At 36.6% G+C, this 20,664-nt stretch overlaps 1 protein-coding gene across 2 annotated transcripts in view; it reads right to left on the bottom strand.

Annotated features, from left to right (window-relative positions):
- HPSE2 (heparanase 2 (inactive)) overlaps positions 1-20,664 on the bottom strand; it is an 880,681-nt gene that overhangs the window by 298,644 nt on the left and 561,373 nt on the right. For both annotated transcript variants that reach the window (XM_035268743.3, XM_002756506.5), the window contains 2 exons: positions 10,114-10,287; positions 4,244-4,415 (listed from right to left, as the gene is read on the bottom strand). In XM_035268743.3, coding sequence (XP_035124634.1) covers positions 4,244-4,415; positions 10,114-10,287 — 346 coding nt within the window. The remainder of the gene's footprint in view (positions 1-4,243; positions 4,416-10,113; positions 10,288-20,664) is intronic.

The following is a 20,664-nucleotide window of genomic DNA, read 5'->3' on the forward strand; positions in this document are numbered from 1 at the left end:
CTCTGTATTTCCTGTATTTGAATGTTGGCCTGCCTTGCCAGGTTTGGGAAGTTCTCCTGGATAGTATCCTAAAGAGTGTTTTCCAGCTTGGATTCATTCTCCCCGTCATCTTCCAGTACACCGATCAGGCATAGATTAGGTCTTTTCACATAATCCCATATTTCTTGAAGGCTTTGTTCATTTCTTTTCACTCTTTGTTCTCTTTTCTTGACTTCTCATTTCATTGAGTTGATCTTCAATCTCTGATATCCTTTCTTCTGCTTGATCTATTCAGCTGTTGAAACTTGTGTATGCTTCATGAAGTTCTTGTGCTGTGTTTTTCACCTCCATCAAGTCATTTATGTTCTTCTCTAAGCTGATTATTCTAGTTAGCATTTCATCTAATCTTTTTTCAAGGTTTTTAGTTTCTTTATACTGGGATAAAACATGTTCCTTTAACTTAGAGAAGTTTGTTATCACCTACCTTCTGAAGCCCGCTTCTATCAATTCATCAAATTTGTTCTCCTTCCTGCTTTGTTCCCTTGTTGGTGAGGAGTTGTGATCTCGTGGTGGGGGAGAGACATTCTGGTTTTTGATGGTGTCATTCTTCTTGAGCTGGTTTCTTCCCATCTCTTGAATTTACAGTTTTGATTTCAGGTAGCTACTTGGGGAGGTGGCCTTTCCTTTGTCTGCCTGCAGAGGAACTGCTGGGCTGCCACAGATTCAGTGGAGCTGCTTCGTCTTTTATTTAATCAGGAAAATTATGCCAGCTTCTGTAATGGTGGCTTCCCTTCGCCCTGCCAAGCTCGATAATTCCTGGTTGCTTTCTAACTGATGTTCTGGGTGGGTAACTCTGGAGTGAGAGTTTTTTAGGCTGCTGGGCTTTGTGAGGGGTGGTGAGGTGGACCACCCTGTCGTTTGGGCTGTTTCCCTGCATTCAGTTATCCTTCCTTTGGGGGGGCGGGTAGCTCCATCCCACCAGCTTTTTGGCTTTCTCAGCATCAGCCAGTGCTTTTGCCTAGATCTATGCTGACAGCCCCAGTGCTGGCCGAAGTTGCTGTTCTGCCCTGTTCATTCAGCTCACTGAGGCTTTTCAGCCTGGCAAAGATCTCCTGTTCTGTGGGTTGTATGGGGCTTGGGTGGATCACTGTATCTGAACCAAAGTCCCAGATGGGGAGATCCCCTGGTTCTCTGATAGGTTGCACATCCCTCCTGGGTGGGCAGTGTCCCAACTTGCCTCAACTTGCTCTCTTTGGTTTATACCCCCTGTCCAACCAGACCCACAAAATGAACCTTGTACCTCATTTGGAATTGTGGAGACCACTCGGCTTCTGCATCTCTCTTGCTGGGAGCTAGTTTCCGGAGCTGCCTCTTTTTTGACCATCTTGGGATCCAGCCTAAATTCCATTTTCATGCTAATGATTCCCCAGATTAATATCTCTAGCAGATACCTTGATTGCTTGTCTCGTATTCAATGATATTCTTGACATTTCCATTTTGACTCCAGCATAATAAACATAACATGAAAACCAAAGTTATTATTTTCTTCCCAGAACCAGTTATTACCCAGTCTTCCCATCTCAGTAAATAACAATAGCATCTATCCAGTCACCTACAGATCCATATGTCACATTATCATATACTTATCCAATATATCATCATGTCCTGTGAATTCTATCTTTAACAACATGTTACAGTGCTACCTTCTTATTCTAGGTCCCCATCCTTCTTTCTCTGTACTCATGCAGCAGCCTTATCACCAACTTCCCTGCTTCACTTCCAGTCCATCTCTTACATACTAGATATAATATACTTTTTATATAAGAAATCATTTTTGTTCCAGTTTAAAAATGTTCAATTTCTTCCCAAATGTACTTAGAAGAAATTCTAAGCCCTCGTTATGCATATAAACCCCTATATAGCGTGACTCCTAATTACTTCTTTACTATACCTTTCTCTAGCCAGCCTGGCCCTTTGTTCATCCACAGGGCATTTTCTTTCTGCCAAGAACACTGATACTGTTTGCTTCCCACTTTTGTCTAGTTAACTCCTATTCATCCATTAGATTATGCCTTAAATATCTCTTCCTCTTATGTGTCACTTCTTTAGGGAACTCTTCCATGACCTCTCTAACCCAATCAAACCCCAGACCTTATAGTCATTTATAGTACCATGTACCTCTCCTTGAGATTTTCTTAATTTTAAAAGTAGTTGATTAATACCTATGTCTCCTCTACCCTAGTGAATAACCCATGAGGGCAAAGAAAGTATTTGTTTTTGTTTATTACTAACCCAATTCTTTATATAATACATGGAACATAGTAGTTGCTCAGGAAACATTAACAGAGTGAAAGAATAATTAATATAGCGTCATGCTTACTGAGAGGATATTATGAATCCTATGAAAATACTTAAGCCATTAAATAAAAAGGATAATCCAAAAGAATATATTGACTTAAATGTTCATTGTTAGCTCTGCTGATTATATTTCTTAAAAAAATGTAAGGAAAGTCTATACTCATGATCTTTATGCCCTAATTATAACAGGTAAAATGAAACCAACCACTCAATCTCTATTCCACTCACACATTGCTAACAGAAAACATACAAAGAGTAATTTCAAAGTTCAGTGAAAATATGTAAAGGGAAGTCCAGAGCTATATTTATGAGTAGGGGCCTAGGTCATAAAAATTTTCTACAAAAAAAGAAGAAAATGCTCCTGATAGAGAAGGGGAGAATAATGAAGGGTGGGGAAAGAATAGGAGTTCAGTAAGCAAGAGCTCAGGGACTTGTTTAAAGAAAAATGCCTTAAATTTCATTTAAGTCCATATATTCTTCATTCAGATTGTTAATGTTTTCACAATGTACATCTTCTACCTTTTCAAACCTTCAGTAATGTCTATTATGTTCAAAACTTAGATCAAGACTGAATCACTAGGAAAGGGAGGAGTGAATCACAAGGACCATCCAAGAGATAGACTTCCCTCTTTTCATGTATCTTTATTTATACCTGTATGGCATCTCCCTAACGTTACCTGGTCTGGATACTTCACTGGAAAATGCCTTACTTGTGTTTAAGTTCACAGGAGTCACCATACTTATTCCAGCCTATGAAAAGATGTCATGTAAATAGTATGCCTTGGTGCATGGGTACCATGTACCAGATGAACTCCTACCTCTCCCAACCTCACTATTCCTACTCTCCCTGCACCAGTTACAGCTCCACTTTGGGCCGTGGATTCAACATTCATCAATCTTCCACATACCACCATGGCTCCATTTGACCACAATGCTGCTTCTTTCCAGGCAACAAATTGATGGTGAGATATTTCCTCTGCCTTTTTGTAACTGTGCCCAATGTGCATGAATGTCTCAATTATCAGTTGGAGCCTGGCCCCACCAGCAGGAGTGAGGCAGAGAGCATTTATCATAGACCCTCATCCATACAATGCTTAAAATGATTGTCAAATTCAGTCTAAACTAAATAAAAGTGGTAGCAATTCTCTAGAATATCTGCTAACAGGTCTATCAACACCTTTAATCTACAAGTATTTGTAGTGTTTCTGAACTTTTTAACCCAACTTTGCAGGCCAAAATTTTGTAAAGCTTCACTTTCTATAAGAGGACACTGATAAAGAGTATTTTTTAAAATATAAAATGATGCTATAAAAAGCATTTTTTTTTTTTTTTTTCTGAGAGAGTCTTGCTCTGTCACCAGGCTGGAGTGTAGTAGTATGATCTTGGCTCACTGCAACATCTGCCTCCTGGGTTCAAGCGATTCTCCCACCTTGGCCTCTCAAGTAGCTGGGACTACTGGTGCATGTCACCACACCCAGCTAATTTTAGTAGAGAAAGGGTTTCACCATGTTGGTCAGGAGTCTCGATCCCTTGACCTCATGAACTGCCCGCCTCGGCCTCCCAAAGTGCTGGGATTACAGGTGTGAGCCACCACACCTGACCTAAAATGCATAATATTAATTGTGGTTTTTCAAACAATGTATCCTTTTCAACTCATCCTAGAGATTGTGATATCCCTTCCCCATCCAACCACCCCGTTGACTATGAAAGGCCTAGAATGATGAGAAAGATGGAGAATCTCTGAGTCAGAGTGGGTGAAGCCACTATGGAAATAGTCCCTTCTTTTTTCTTAAGACCAAAAAAAACCAAAAAACAAAAAACAAAAAAAAGGCCAGGAGAAATGAAAATACATTAATTCATTAAATGAAAAATGTCATAAGAAAAGCAAAATAATAATCTGACCTACCCATCTAGGAGGGCTATGACATTCTTCCTGGGCCTCCCAATATTAGGGCCATATAAGCTGGCTCTGGAGTAAATCCGGATAGGTTGCAGCAGGCTCTTCAGCTGGATGTAGTCCTTTCCCAACTGGCTGCCATTTACTGCCCGGCCATGCATGGTCCGATAGTTATTTGGCTCTAGATTAAAAGCAGACATGTAAGTCAGAGTTGAAAAGGGTAAGGCTCTGCCAACACTTTCCTGTCCACAGATCTCTCTGCCTTTTTCTTAATAGTGTGAAAAAAAAATTAAAAAGTGGATGTGAATTATTTTAACTTGAAGAGCCACTCAAACACAAAAGTTAAAAGTCAAGTTAGCTTGCTTTTCCATTCATTTTTAAACTAATTTTCATAAAAAGATAATCTACTCAACACCAGAGACCATACAGATTTTCAGATGACACTTCATAATGAATGGTGTACTGGATTGAATAATATCCCCAAAATTTGTGTCTACCAGAACCTTAGAATGTGACCTCGTTTGGAAACAGGATCTTTGAAGATGGAACTAGTTATAATAAGGTCATACTAGATTACAGTGAGCCCTAAATCCAATGACTACTATCTTTATAAGAAAAAGGAAAAGCAAGTTCAGATACACAGACACAGAGAGAAGATTGCCATGTGACAACAAAGATTGGAGAGATATTGCTAGGTTAAGCATTGCTTATAGCCACCAGAAGCTAGGAAAGAAGGATGGAATAGATCCTCTCTCAAAACCTCAGAAGAAACCAATCCTGTTGAGGCTCTGATTTCAGACTTCTAGCCTCGTAAACTATAGAGAAGAAATTTTTGTTGTTTTAAGCCACTAAGTTTGTGATAATTTGTTATGGCAGGCCCAGAAAACTAATACACATGGTAAGAAGTGAAATCTTCATAAAAATGTTCACTGCCAAAAAGTTGGAAAACATATTAATGTTCAATAATAACAAAGTAGCTAATTGAAATAATTTTGAGCAAAGCCTCATTTTCCAGCTTCCATTATCTTGGTACTCCTAAAGGGGAGAAAAATTCCCCAAAACCAGCAGCTCCACAGCTGGAGGAGGCTAATTTGATTTGGAATGGTGTACATACCACAGGAAAGGCTAATATCTCAGCTGCTTGAGACTATGATATTGGTAGATACAAGAAATGTACTTGTAGACTTGCAAGAAATATAATAGGAAGATTTGGGGAATAAGGCAGCCACAGTGAACCCTGACAGTCTCACACATACCCCTTGTAATCTAGAAGGCTAAATATGCTTAGGAGGAACTACAGAGGGCCCTAGCTATCCACACGTTCCCAGATAAGTTTGAAACCTAGGACACTTAGAAAGGAAACATAAGAAGGCATGACTGAAAATTAAATCCCAGTTAGACTTGTAAAAGGCCTATATTTTCTTGTTTCCCAACCAACATAGAGATCCACTGGCAAAAGGTCGAAGGCTTACTGGCTTAAGGGAATTAAGCAAAACCTCTGATCAATCCTCAGCTCATCATTAAGATGTGTTGACACAAGTGGAACCCCCAGGAGACTGGTCGTAACAATTAAAAGATGAATAAGAAATAGAAAACTTAAGAGATATCAGTAGCTACATGACACAAGGGAAACAGACTCTATAGAAGTTTGTCCATGACCTTTGGTATGGAGATTCAGAATTCAGAGTTGGTCTAGTGTATTATCTAAAATGTGTAGTTTTCAACAAAAAACCTATTATGCATGAAAAAAATAGAAAAGTTTGACCCATACCAGCAAAAAAAAAAAAAAAAAAAAAAAAAAAAAAGGCCTACCTCTTAGGGGGCCTAAATATTAGACTTGGCAGGCAACGACTTCAAAATTGTTATTATAAATATGTTCAAGAACTAAACAGAGTTTGGGCACAGCGTCTCATGCCTGTAATCCCAGCAATTTGGGAGGCCAAGGCAGGTGGATCACTTGAGGTCAGGATTTTAAGACCAGCCTGGCCAACACAGTGAAGCCTTGTCTCTGTGAAAAATACAAAAATTAGCCATGCATGGTGATATGGGTCCATAACCCTAGCTACTTGGGAGGCTAGGGCAGGAGAATTCCTTGAATCCGGGAGGTGGAGGTTGCAGTGAGCCAAGATTGCACCATTGTACTCCAGATAAGTGATAGAGTGAGACTCTCAAAAAATAAAATAAAATAAAATAAAATAAAAAAGACTAAAGAGTATACATATGCATAAAGAAAATAGTCAAAGAACATTCTTGAACTGAAATGACTAATCTCATACACGAGAACAGAATGAGATTAACAGCTGAGTTTTTATTCAGAAAAATCTGGAGGCCAGAAGATGGTAGGATAATACATTCAAAATGCTGAAAGAAAACAAAATTGATAACCAAGAATTCCATATGCAACATATGCAACAAACTGTCCTTCAAAACCGCATGCAAAGCTAAACATTCTGAGAAAAACAGAGAGAAGAAATTTTGTTGTGAGCAACAAAATCTTTTAGGCCTTATAGGGAATAAGAAAGGAAGTCACTCAGATTGAAATAAAATGAGACCAAATGGTAACTCAAAATCACACAAAGAAATAAAAGATATAAGAAAAGGTAATTACATAGGTATCTGTAAAATGCAGTTAAAAATATTCATTATTCCTTTCTTCTCTGATGGGTACAGCAAACCACCATGGCACATGTATACCTATGTAACAAACTTGCATGTTCTGCACATGTAAAAAAAAGAAAAAAATGTGTATATACATCATATATGTATCCACCTAAACACAGACTAAAATCTTAATAAATATTGAGGGAATGTATGAATCAAGCTGTGCTGCCAGTACCATAAGAATCATTATCGCTGACTTTCTAAGGTCAGGAACTTGATTTTATAAAATCATTTAGTAGACAGGCTCCAGAGAACTGAGTCATGTAGCTAATTCTCCTAAGAGAATAATGTGTGAATGTATATAATTCAGGTATAGGTATTAATATATAATATTGATTCAGTAATTAATTACAGTAGCTTTTACTTGCTTATATTTTGAGGAGGAAGAGGCTGAATCTACAACACAGAATAGTTTTGAGCAGAATATCATACACTGATTATCTTGAAAGATGATTCTAGTATAAGAAAAACTATCAGTAGTTATAAAATGAATTAAAGAAACAGCAACGTAAATCTTCAAACTCTAAAATGTATCCTTTAAACTCTAAAACGTAACCTTAATAAATGATTATTTATTATTTATCATTAACAATCATTTATTATTATATATTAATCATCATTTATTATGGTTACATAAAAATAAAATGCACTTCAAGGGGAAAACAGTAACTCCAGACTTTCTGACTAGAGATTCAAAATGACCTACAAAAATACTCACACATTACTGGCTATTTTTCACTTCATTGAATTTTTTGGTCCTTTTCCTATCCATTTCTATCTATATTCCTATTTTATTATCAGTGACAGTGCCTTTTCTCCTCGTCATAAATAATTATTTGTTGTTGTTAAGCCCCGAGGAGGCACTTGAAAAGATGACGATGGGAACCAAATGATGTGTGGCTAAGGTGTCTAAATAACATTTTAAAAATGTAATTAGCTCCCCTTCTGAACTATATAACAAAGTCTGAAGGAAGGAGGTTGATGGGGAGGGGCAAGTTCTTACTTGTCTGGAATAGATGTATACAGAAAGATGTATATATTCTCTCCTCCAACTCACCCCCTTAGTTTAACAAGCTTGCATACTCAGAGATGCCAAAAACCCTAGAATAAGTACTCCCATCAGTCACCTGTAGGTAAGTTTTAATTGCTGTGGGTTTATCTATTATTAGTTGAGTTTTTTTTACAAACCAATTTTGTGCAGGCAGCACAATACTTTTATAAGAAAACTAAACAAAGCGTTTGGGCATATATTCTCAAGTTCAACAAAAGCCCTACCATTCTTTAGTGTCTAATACTCACCTCTTGGTCTCTCATGACAGGTATCATGCCCTGTTTGCCCTGTTTGGAGAATAAAGCTAAGTTGGGAAGAATCTAATATTTGAGCAGGGCTTATAAGGTTAGGTGGGTGGTTGTGAGTAGACGACATGAAATACCAAAAATGTCAAAAAGTATAAATAGAAGATGGAATGGAAAGGGATCAGTAAAATACTTTACTTATAATGTAATGCTTTTGCCTACTGCAAAGCTGATGATATCATTCCTGCTTTTGTTGTCAATGTATGATACTCAGGCTAGTCTGGAACATGTAAAACCTCAGGCTACCCTAGTTGAGCCTCTTACAGTCACGGAATCCTCAGTTCAACCAAACAGGTCTTCATTTGGTCATTAACTATCCCCAAATTTCCATGGGTAAAGAAGAGAGAAAATCAGAGAAAGAGAAAAGAAACTGAGAGCTACATTCCAGTTAGTAGCTACTGGTAAGTTGGACATTTATTCTTGTCTTCCCTTGCTATCTTATTTTGAGAAGCCCAAATTCCAGTTTGCAATAAATACACATGTGCACATCCACACTCACACATGTCGTGCTCCAAACAAATACGAGTTAGCTAGAGACATATAAGACTGTCAGTGAAAATGTTGGAATCAATTTGTATCAGTAATTTTAAGAGATTTCCTGGTTTGTTTGATTCAATTGTTTTGTTCTAAAGTATACCAAAAGTATTTTGAGAATCACAAATTTTCATATCTATATGATCTATAGTTTTAACTATAATCCATATTGACTCAATATTACAGAATCATGACATTTACAGAATAACATATCTGTTAGACATAAATATATATCATTGAGAAAACAGCATGATTTAGGAAATACTTCTCCAAATTGTGTTTCATGGAATAGTGTTCCATGGAATGAATAACTTATGCTACACACACACACACGCACACACGAACATGCACACACACACACACACACACACATTCTCTTTAATGATTAAGCAGGACTGGCTACATAATTTGTAGGGCCCTGTGAAAAATGAAAGTGTGAGTCCCTCTGTTAAAAAATTATTAAGAATTTCAAGATGGTGACCACAAAGAATGAAACCAAGCATGGGTCTCTTCTGCCTCCCAGGTTCAAGCAATTCTCCTGCCTCATCCTCCTAAGTAGCTGGGATTATAGGGGTATGTCACCAAGCCCAGCTAATTTTTGTTTTTTTATTAGAGATGGAGTTTCACCATGTTGGCCAGGCTGGTCTCGAACTCCTGACCTTAGGTGATACACCCACCTCAACTTCCCAAAGTGCTGGGATTACAGGCGTGAGCCACTCTGCACAGCCGAGAATTGATCTCTTCTAAGCATGGGCCCCATGTGACTGCACAGGCTGCACACCCTTGAAACTAGCCTAGGTTAAATTGTTTAAGAAATGCTGGGTTTAAAAATGTCAAACAGATTTCTTTGCAACAAGACTTCTTATAGCCTTTTGTATACTAATGTGCACTGTGAACCTTCAGGAGGTTCATACTGCATAAAGGTCCTCAAATATATTTGACTAAAGCTCTTTTGAGTTATTATTTTATAAGGATCATCTTGTAGGACCAATGTTCCACAGAGCACATATTGTAAAAGGCAGCTCAGGCTGTGGACACAGGTTATAAAATCAATTTGTTAGTCATAAATCATGATTTATTTCCCATTTTGTGGAATTTTCCCCATATTTGGAATGAGATAACTAGAGATAACTATAAATGCAAAAAATGTGTATTCACTAAATCTACTCTTTGGTCATTTACCATTTGGATAGTCCACTCAGTGGCCAAACATCACAAATGTTTTCTGGGCCAGGGCCCTAGAGATGATCTGACTGAGACTGTATCACAAGCTGACTGATTTTTCCCCTTTATTCTGTCAATTCAGAGAAAGTAACATCCTTACTTACCATTACCCAGTTCCCAAGAAATGTTGTACTTTTTGCTGGCGCTGTACTTCAACAGACTCAGGGCACTAGAACTGTTCCAGGAGTTATTGGGATTACGACGCAGTGCATTTAGAGCAAATATCAGGTGGAGTCCAGAGCAATCAGCAAAGTTATAAAGTTTGTCTAGAGACCTGGCTGGGAAGAAGCAGAGAAAGGCTTGTAACTTTCAAATCAGCATTCCAAAAAAAGGAAAATAGCTAATATAAAAAGTCTTTCTATGAGCTTCTCACTAATAAGGAATAACACAGATAGGATTCTAAAAGAGACTATTACCTTTTGGTCTGGGGTACATTTCAAGGTGACTTTAGAAAGCAGTAGACAGAATTACAGACAGAGGTTGCAAATTGGCAACCAAATCTAGTCTGCCATATGTTTTATTTAACAAAAATTTGAATTCTTGGTGTTTAAAAATAGGAAGATTTCACAAAGTAGATGAATTTCTTAATTTTTTCTTGAAAAGTCAGACAATATGGCACTGCTGGGTCCACATTCCTACAGGACATAATAGGAATAATAGTCAGGGTACAAGGCCAGGAGGGATGACTGGCTGGTGGGTCTTGGAAAATAGCTGAGCTAAATATGATTTCCAAAAATGTTCAAGTCCGGATTTCTAATATTTCTGACAATGGAAATACTATGACCATTACTAGAAATATGTTCATTATCAGGTTGATCCCAGATAACCATCAACTCTATCACTATCTGTCTCCTATTTTTCCCATTCCTTCATTTCCATTGCCACCATTCTTTTTCTGGCTATTTACACCTGCATAACTTTTTACAATCTCTGTACTTGCCTGTGTACTTCTAGATTCTTCCATCCTGCTAATTCATCTCCCCCCAGTCGCTCTTAGCCAGTTACACTCAATACTCAAAACCCTAGTGGATTTTCAAGACCATTTTCTTCCTTCATTCAAGGCCTCTATAACACACCCATAATTGTCCCATCAACTTTATGCTTCACTCTTTCTCTCAATGAGTATTTTGTTGATGTCAGCCAGTTTATTGGTTAGAGAACTCCTTACCCTATTGACTTTTCCTCTAATTATTCTCCTTATTTGTCATGCCTTTATTCCTCTTGATTTTTATATTTTGAGATAGAGTCTCGCTCTGTCACCCAGGCTGGCTAGAGTGCAGTGGTGGAATCTCGGCTCACTGCAGCCTCCACCTCCTGGGTTCAAGTGATTCTCCTGCCTCAGCCTTCTGAGTGGCTGGGATTATAAGTGTGTGCCGCCATGCTCGGCTAGTTTTTTGCATTTTTGTACTTTACTAGAGATGAGGTTTCACCATGTTGGCCAAGATGGTCTTGATCTCCTGACCTTGTGATCCGCTCGCCTTGCCCTCCCAAAGTGCTGAGATTACAGGCGTGAGCAACCATGCCTAGACCTCCCTTATTCCTTTTTAAAACATATCCATATTTTACTTGTCCTTTTACACAGTGTTTCCCAAGGTATGGATAACGTGACTTCAGGTAGTACATGGTTTTAAAAAGCTTCTCAGATTAAAAACTATGTAGAAGAGTTTACATTATCCTAGTATTCACTGCACCTAATGCAGAGTTTCTCAAATGGGGTTCTGTGGAACACTAGGGTTCCACAACAAATCACCAGAGGTTCTGCAAGAGATCATGCAGAGTGTCCAAGTTGCCTCATTAGCAATTTTATTATAGATCTTTTAGTACTTTAAAGTAGAACCATGATCATTGAGTTGAATCTTTTCTCAGTTTTTGAAGCAGGATATAGGGAGATTGCCATTTTCATCTTCTTGCATATGTAAGAATGTATTTCTTAGAAGTGCCAAAAATAAGGACAGAAATTGTCTCATTCCAGTCAGAAATAAAATCCATGTCAACTTATCTCATACTCTACCCAGAATTGAGTAATTTGGCAACAACAACAAAGGGAATCAATTTCACATTCAAGAAATAAATTTTTTTTTTGGTTCCAAAATAACAATAACAATTAAAATTAAAATGCATTTATAGGCTTAGCAAAGTGATCATGAAACCAGTATATAATAATTTTATAACTATCTATATGCCACTAGGTAAAATAATAATTTTTTTCAGTCTCATATAAAATTGTTTTATGGGCTATAATTTTATTCATATTGCTTTGATGTATAATTTTGGATGCTTTACCATTCAACATAAATACATTTTATATTCAAAATAATGTTAATTAAATTCATAACTTTCATTTAAATTAAACCTAACAAACCTACCTTTAGAAAAATTTTATACCATTGTGGCTTAAACTAGTTACTTTACAAAAACAAAGTATGTTTGACCTAAGATTTTAAAATTTATGAAAAGGGAATAATGAAATTAATTTCAAGAAAGATTATTCTTTTTTTCTTTTCAAGAATATTTTCTAAAAAGTCATTTTTAGTTTTAAATAGGACTTGCACTTACCGTACCTCAGTAGTATTGATACAATAGAAATTTATGTTAAGACTTTGAGGCCCACTTGGATAAGATACAAAAGAAAAACTGAAGTTTCTTTTATCTATACCATTAGAATTGGTATTCTTTGTGGGAAGGGAGAAACTATGCAGAAGAATAGGCTAAGAAATTGGTCAAGCTAAACAGAATCTATGGAAAATTTGACTCTATTTAAAAGGGCATTGGCAATACTGGATAATTATATATCTACAACTAAATAGTCAGTCTAATATACTATGAGCTTTAGATATAATAACTTTTATCCAGAGATTCCCTGAGATAAGAATTATTATTATAGGTTACTCAAAAAATAATCTGAATATTATTATAAGGTCAACAGAGGTCCATTGTTAAGTCCTCTAATATTTGTGCCATGAAAGTTATATTATCAGGAAAAATACTCAATTTTCAATTAAATAATATTTTGTTCATCCATAGTTGCAGTGACATCTTATAATCTATTAAAATGCAATAAAACTACTCATGTTCATAATTTCTAGTTTCATTTATATACTAAAATCCAAATCAAATGTTTGCATCAAAATTTAATATAAATGACTGATATTCCTTTTGGATAGATTGATTCCAGTTAAGTAATCTAAGTTTACTAAAATTAATTATTTCCACATAATGAATATTTATCTATATGTTTCATATGTATTAGAAACACAAGAGCATATCACATGCTGTTACACATCAAACACAAAAGCATATCAAACCTGTGATTTCATGGATTTCACGGTTTAAGGCAAGGCAAAATTTATTTGCAAAAAGTGCGTCAACATAAAGAACAGTATGGGAGAAACAGTATAGACGGTTTGTTCACATGGCAAAAATTGGGAACTAGATGCGAAAAGTTTGGGAAATACTTCTTCAAGAATAAGTTTAAGTCCTGCCTTTTCCATAACGCCATTCCTGAGCACACCAACCTCCCAAAAGTGACTTCAACTTTCTCTAAATTCATGAGCTATACCATTTTTTGGCATCTCACTGCCCTGTCCCATGGTATTAACTCGGGATTTACTTCTTCATTTATTCACTTCTCCAGCATGAATGGCTTGTTTTCCCTGTTAAACTGTGAAGTTTCTTAGGTCTGGTACTGTATCTTATATCCTATAAGGATATCTTATATGCGTACATAGCATCTAATACAGAGCAATTTTCTACCTTAATATCATGCCAAAGAGTTCTCAAGACCCAAATCCTTTTTGTTGCATAAAAGTGGTCTGTAAGAAATAGAAAGGGGCCAAAGAGAGATCTGTTTAAAATAATTATTGCCAGGCTGGGCACAGTGGCTCATTCCTGTAATGCCAGCACTGTGGGAGGCGGAGGTGGGTGAATCACCTGAGGTCATGAGTTAGAGGCTATTCTGACCAACATGGTGAAATCCATCTCTAATAAAAATAGCTGGGCATAGTGAGTGGCATATGCCTGTAATCCCAGCTACTCTACTTGGAAGGCTGAGGTAGAAGAATCACTTGAACCCAGGAGGCGAAGGTTGCAGTGAGCCAAGATCACACCATTGCACTCCAGCCTGGGTAACAAGTGTGAAAATCTGTCTCAAAAAAATTTATTATTGCTAACCTAAGATATATAAGTTTTATGGTTTATTAGAAAAGTATACATATTTGAATATAGATAACTTAGTACCTACTCAACACATGCTCCCTTAGAATATTTGCTCAGGTTCCATCAAAGCAAGTAGATAATTAAAGTTGACTTTCTACTCCCTCCACCAGATGGGGCCAATCCCTCTGTCTTCTAGTCAGGGTGCATTGACAGTTCATAGGCTTGTAATTCTAAGAAGCATTGGGTAGTAAGTAGTTGAAGAGGAGCTAGCACTTGAGAGAGATGTAAATGTATACATACAAGGTTGGGAGTCACTCAGTATTGATAGCTGATTCTGTGAAAGTCCTTGAGACTTCTGAAGGGCAAAATGTAGAAAGATGGCTGAAGAGAAAACCTTAAGAAATGTTCACATAAAGGCTCATGAAGAAAGACCAAAAAAAAAAAAAAAAGAACAGAGATATGCAGATATGCAGTCTTAAGGAACCCAAAAGAGAGTTGCAAGGAGATGCTGTTCCATAACAGTAGGTGCTCATGACAAACTGAGGAGGAAAAGGACTGAGGAAAAAAAGCTATTAGATTAATCAAACAGTGAGGTTAGAAATTAGATTTGGGATGTGATGAGAACTTAAAAGAATGAGTAGATAGAGAACAAGGAATAGATTCTGGTACATTCAGCTTACTTATTGAAGTTCTGTGGCAATAAAAGGAAGAAAAGAAAATAGAAATGAGCAAAGCACCAGATTGTTTTTTTTTTTTAAATCAAGATCCAAGAAAAGCCACTTTTTTTTTTTTAATTGTATTTTAGGTTTTGGGGTACATGTGCAGAACATGCAAGATAGTTGCATAGGTACACACGTGGCAGTGTGATTTGCTGTCTTCCTCCCCTTCACCCACATCTGGCAAAAGCCACTTCTTTAATAAAGCTAATCCCAGTTTTCTATTAGGAAAATGTGGATAAGGGTCAATGAATTCACAGTAAGATATCAATGAAAGATTATTTCTCTTAGTTTCCCTAGGTGTTGACACTTTAAAAACAAAACAGACAAACAATCCAACAAACAAAAAATTGGACTTATTTATTAACTTACCAATTTATTGAACAAATATTAAGCACTTATGTGACAGGCACTATTATACACCACATATATCTATACATATACAGATATATGCATGCATATATACAAGAAGATATATATATACACATATACAAGAAGATTGTACAGTACATAACAGTGCCAACTTTATGATGGTGCAAAAGAAATGCACATTCAGTAGAAATCATCCTTCAAGTTCTCATACAACCATTTTGTTTTTCACTTTCAGTATAGTATTCAATAAATTACTTGAGATATTCAATACTTTATTATAAAATAGGCTTTCAGTTAGATGATTTCTGTCCAACAGTAGGCTACTGTAAGTGTTCTTAGCGCATTCAAGGAAAGCCAGGTTAAGCTATGATGTTAAGTAGGTTAGGTGTTTTAAATGCATTTTTGACTTATAATATTTTCAACTTATGATGGGTTTATTGGGACATAACCCCATCATAAGTTGAGGAGCATCTGCATGTGTAGTTAATATATATATACTTATACACACATTTATATAGCCATGAGCAAAACACAAAACAGGCCCTACCCTCATGGAGGTTACATTTAATGTGGCTGGTGAGCAAAGTAAAGCAGGATAGGAGATAGTATAGAACCAGTAGGAGTTAGTATGCTAAATGAGCATCACAATTAAGGTATCATTTGATCAGAGACCCAATGGAAGTAAGGGAGTAAGTCAAGTAGATAACTATAGAAAGAATTCCAGGCAAAGCGTCCTATAGTAAGGGTAAAGGCCCAAGACAGGTGTGAGGCTGATAAATGTGAAGAACACTGAGAGGCCAATGTAGCTGCCCCAGAATGAATGAGAAGGAGAACAGTAGGAGATGAGATCACAGTGGTAGCAGGGCCATGTTGTGTTGTGTAGGCCTTTGTTGACCATTATGAGAAGTTTGCCTTTTGCCCTCATTGACACAGAAAGCCATTAGATGGTTTTGAATATGACCCAACTCACATTTTAAAATCTTCATTCTGGCTGCTGAGGTAAAGAGACTGAAGTGGGTGGGGAGAGTAAGGGTGAAAGCAAGGAAATTAGGTGTCCATAGCAATAATTGAAGCCAGGGATCATTGTGGCTTGGACCCGAGTGGTAGCAGCAGAGTGGTAGAAATGGATGGTTTCCTGGGATGTTTTAAAGGTAGAGCCAGTAAGATTTGCTGAAGGATTGGTTATGGTGTGCGAGAGAAAAAGAGCCAAGAAACTCTAAGTTTTTGGCTTAAGCAACAGAAAGATAAACTTGATATTTATGAATGAAGTGTGAAAGACTGGGAGAAGAGAGAAGGAGGCCAAATGAGAATTTGGGTTTGGGACATGCTAAGTTTGTAATGTCTTTAGATTTTTGGGTAAAGAATTTGAGTGGGCAGAATATGCAAATCCAGAGTTAAGGGGTGAGATGTGAATGAAAAGTATAAAGCTGACTAAATAAAACATTTTCAAAGGTTCGGAGAGGTAGAGAACCTTTCACTGGAAAGAAGAGAGACAGGAGCTGTCATAGGGATCTTCCATTTTACAGATGCCAGTATCATCAAAGTAGCTTAGTTTCCATCCCAGCTCTTCCCTCCTCCGTTACTGCTGAGCATCTACTTCTTGAGTCTCACCTTCCTTGATTCCTCATTCAGGATTAACGTCCCACCATTTTATCTCATTTTTGTTTATGTATTTCGCTCAAAGTCTCAGCTACCCTACTTTCCCCTGCATTATTTGACAGAGACGATTAACATTTTCTTCATGTTATGGAAGCTACTATGCAAACAAAGCTTATAGACATGGCCCCAGCCCTCACTTTTTAAATTGATGGCCCCCTCTAAACTCCTCTTCTATATAAATAATGGAGTCAAATTGGCACAGATTTTATCAGACTAGTGTTTGAGACCAAGTGTATCCAAGTATAACATAGAAAACATAGTTATATGTTTTAAGGACTCAGTTCAATACCGTTCTTTTCTTAATTAGCAAAAAAGAACTATAATACCCCTTTGTGACTATCTTATTTTTTTTTCAACCTTCACATGAAGAAAGCGTGATTTTTCTGTGTGGTTAAGGACTCAGGCATATGATCCAGACCCTTAGCTCTTGGAAGACAGTGCTGGTGACTCCAGAAGGAAAAATGGATGCCTACAGAACAGTGTCAACTTATTCTAATTGTGAGCACGTGAGACTATGGACAGATTATCAAGTCACATGAACAACAAAATATAGAGACTAGACATACTTGAACAGAACTCAATACTTTGATGTCAGGCCTCTGAGGCCAGCTTTCCCATAATCTCCCAAGGGGAAAAAATGCAATGGAAAGGGGGCTGTTTGGGGTTGGGTTAATACTAGGGATGACGTCTTAAGTATTGAGTTATGTAGGAGATTTAATGTGTTGTGATAGAACTCAAGAAGCAAAATTGGTAGCCAAAATTACTAAGAAGTTAAAATTTAAGGGTTTACTTTTGTGGAAAGATTTTTTTAAAAATAAGTCTTTAGTGCTATTGATTAATTATTCTACAAAAATGTGTTCTTTTAAAAATACAATTGTCAATCTTCCTATGAGTCTATTCCATGTATATTTTGGACAGAACAGGCTCCCTACTCACTGCTCTTAATACAACCTAGCATTTGGTTGTAGTGAGATGAAGAACATATGGATTTTTCTTATCTAGGTTAATGAAAGGAATTTTCAGGCTCTGAAAAATAAACAATAGTATGAAAAGGATAGAAAAATATGTGACTATGTCAAAGACACATTTTGTAAGGAAAAAGTTCTTCTGAAAACTTGGGAGCAAAAGAGCTGCATAAGAAAGTAAAGTCCAATATGAAATAAACTAAAATGTGATATGGTCTTAAGCAGTTAAAAGAGTACAAAGTAAAAAGAGACAATTTGACCTTGAGGATAGGAAGATTCTTTGAGTAGCTCATGGATTTTAACATTAGACTATGCAGTAGAAAATGCTAACCTAACATAGATCTTGTCCCAGCAGTAAATGACATTTAGACTGTCATAATTATGTAAATCCCCTTTATTGCTTTTCAATATCTGGATACCTTCTACAGAAAAGTATAAATAATTTGGCTGGGGTTACAGAACAACATGTAATAACACCAATGATAAAGTAAAAATAAACGTGTTAGTGAACATGTAAGAGTCTTGAAAGGGGGTAGAGGAAATAGATAAAAGGGTATCAGTATTAATATTCCCATCTTACAGAGCTATAAGAGCATCAAGAAATACTGTCACGAGACCAAAAAGATATCTGCACTCCCTTGTTTATCATAGCGCTATTCACATTAGCCATGATATGGAATCAGCCTAAGTGTCCATCAGATGAATGGATAAAGGATATGTATCACATATACACAATGGAATACTACTGAGCCATAAAAAGAATGAAATCTTGCCATTTGTGACAACATGGAGGACAATACATGAAGTGAAATAAGCTAGGCACAGAAAGACAAATACTGCATGATTTACTCATATGTGGAATCTGAAATAAGCTGATCTAAAAGAAGCAGAGAGTAGAATGTTTGATACCAGATGCTGAGGACTTTAGCTGGGAGGTGGAGATGAGGAGGTATTAATTAAAGAATATATAATTACAGTTTCATAAGAGGAATAAATTTCAAGAGATCTATTGTACACAAGGTGACTATAGTTAATGATGATACATTGTATTCCAGAAGAATGTAAAGAGAACAGATGTTAAGTATTCTCACTACAAAAAAGGATAACTATATGAAAAAAAATGTCAGATAATGACAAGTACTGGTGTGGGTGAGAGAAATTCAAATGCTTTGCATTGCTGGTGGGAATGTAAAATGCTGCATGCAACCTCTGTGGAAAACAGTTGTAGTTTCTCAAAAAGGTAAATCTAAAATTACCATATGATTCCACAATTTCACTCCTAGATATATACCCAAAAGAACTGACAGTGGGGACTCAAACTGATACTGGTACATCAATGTTCACAGCAGCATTATTCACAATAGCCAAAAAGGTAGAAACACTCAAGTATCCATTACTAATAAGTATACAAACAAAATGTGGTATATGAATACATTGAAATATTATTCACCCATAAAAAGGAATGAAATTCTCATATATGTGACGACATAGATTAACCTTGAGACCGTTATGTTAAAGGAAAGAAGCCAGACACAAAAGAACAAATGTTGTATGATTCCATTTTTGTGAAGTACCTAGAATGGCAAATTTAGACAGAAAATAGAATAAAAATTACCAAGGGATGGGGCATAGGGAGTTATTGTTCAATGGGTATAAAGTTTCTATTTAGGATGATGAAAAATTTCTGGAGGTGGACGGTGGTGTTGGTTATACGACACCATAAATGTGGTGTCTAATGCCACTGAATTGTATACTTAAAATGATAAAGTTTTATGCTTTCTATATTTTATGTTGTCTATATTTGTGTGTGTGTGTGTGTGTGTGTGTGTCTGTGTGTATAAAATACCTAGGTGTACTAGGGATATAGAGTGTTTTTTTTCCTTTTTATAGTTGTCAATGTTTATAATACTTGTTTTACTGTGAATATATATTGTATGAGGAGCTCATGGTCTCATGGTAGGGGAGACAGACAAGGAAATCAGCTATTGTAGTTTATGGTAGCATACACACAGAGCTGAGGGCATTTAATGAGACTGTTGAGGGTGTCACAGAAGGATCCTCACACAAAGAACAATGAGCAGGACTGAGCCAAGCAAAGAAGTGAAGGTGGCGGAGAGAGGTCGCTCTAGGTAGAACCAGCATTGAAATGACCTACATTTTATCAACTAAGTGACCAGGTCAGCAAGGTTACTCAGCATCAAGTTCCGCATCTGTAAAATAGTGACAACAATCATTAATATTCCATAAGGTTGTGAGGTGATTAAGGGAGATAATATGGATAAAGGGCTTCACAGAGAGTTTGATAGGGACTAAGTTCTTGAAAATCCTAGTTAGTGTTACTGTCAGTATCACTGTAATAAGCTGTAGCCAGATTGATGGGTTTAAATCTTGGCCTGGCTGTTTACTTGCCATGTGTTGTTGGGTGAGTTAGTTAACCTCACTGTACCTCAGTTTCCTATTCTGTAAAAGGGGATAAATAATGGTAGTTATTCTTAGGGTGTTGTGAGGACTAAATGAGTTAATATGTATTAATCAATTACAACAGTGCCTGACATATGGCAAAAATTACATAAGAACTAGTTATTATTTTTTTAAATGACTATAAAGAACAGGAAGCTCTGGAAACAGTACAAAAGAGAGATGAAATAGCTAAAAGCACCAGAGAAAAGGGCAACCACCTTCATTGAAATAAAAAGTAAATAAAGCCTTTGAAAAACAGTTGACAGAACAGGAAGTGGAAGTCAAAATGTGTTATTTAAAGTTACAATGCTAATCAGTAGATATTCTA

This window comes from Callithrix jacchus, chromosome 12 (assembly GCF_049354715.1).
Source record: "Callithrix jacchus isolate 240 chromosome 12, calJac240_pri, whole genome shotgun sequence".
Taxonomy (NCBI): domain Eukaryota; kingdom Metazoa; phylum Chordata; class Mammalia; order Primates; family Cebidae; genus Callithrix; species Callithrix jacchus.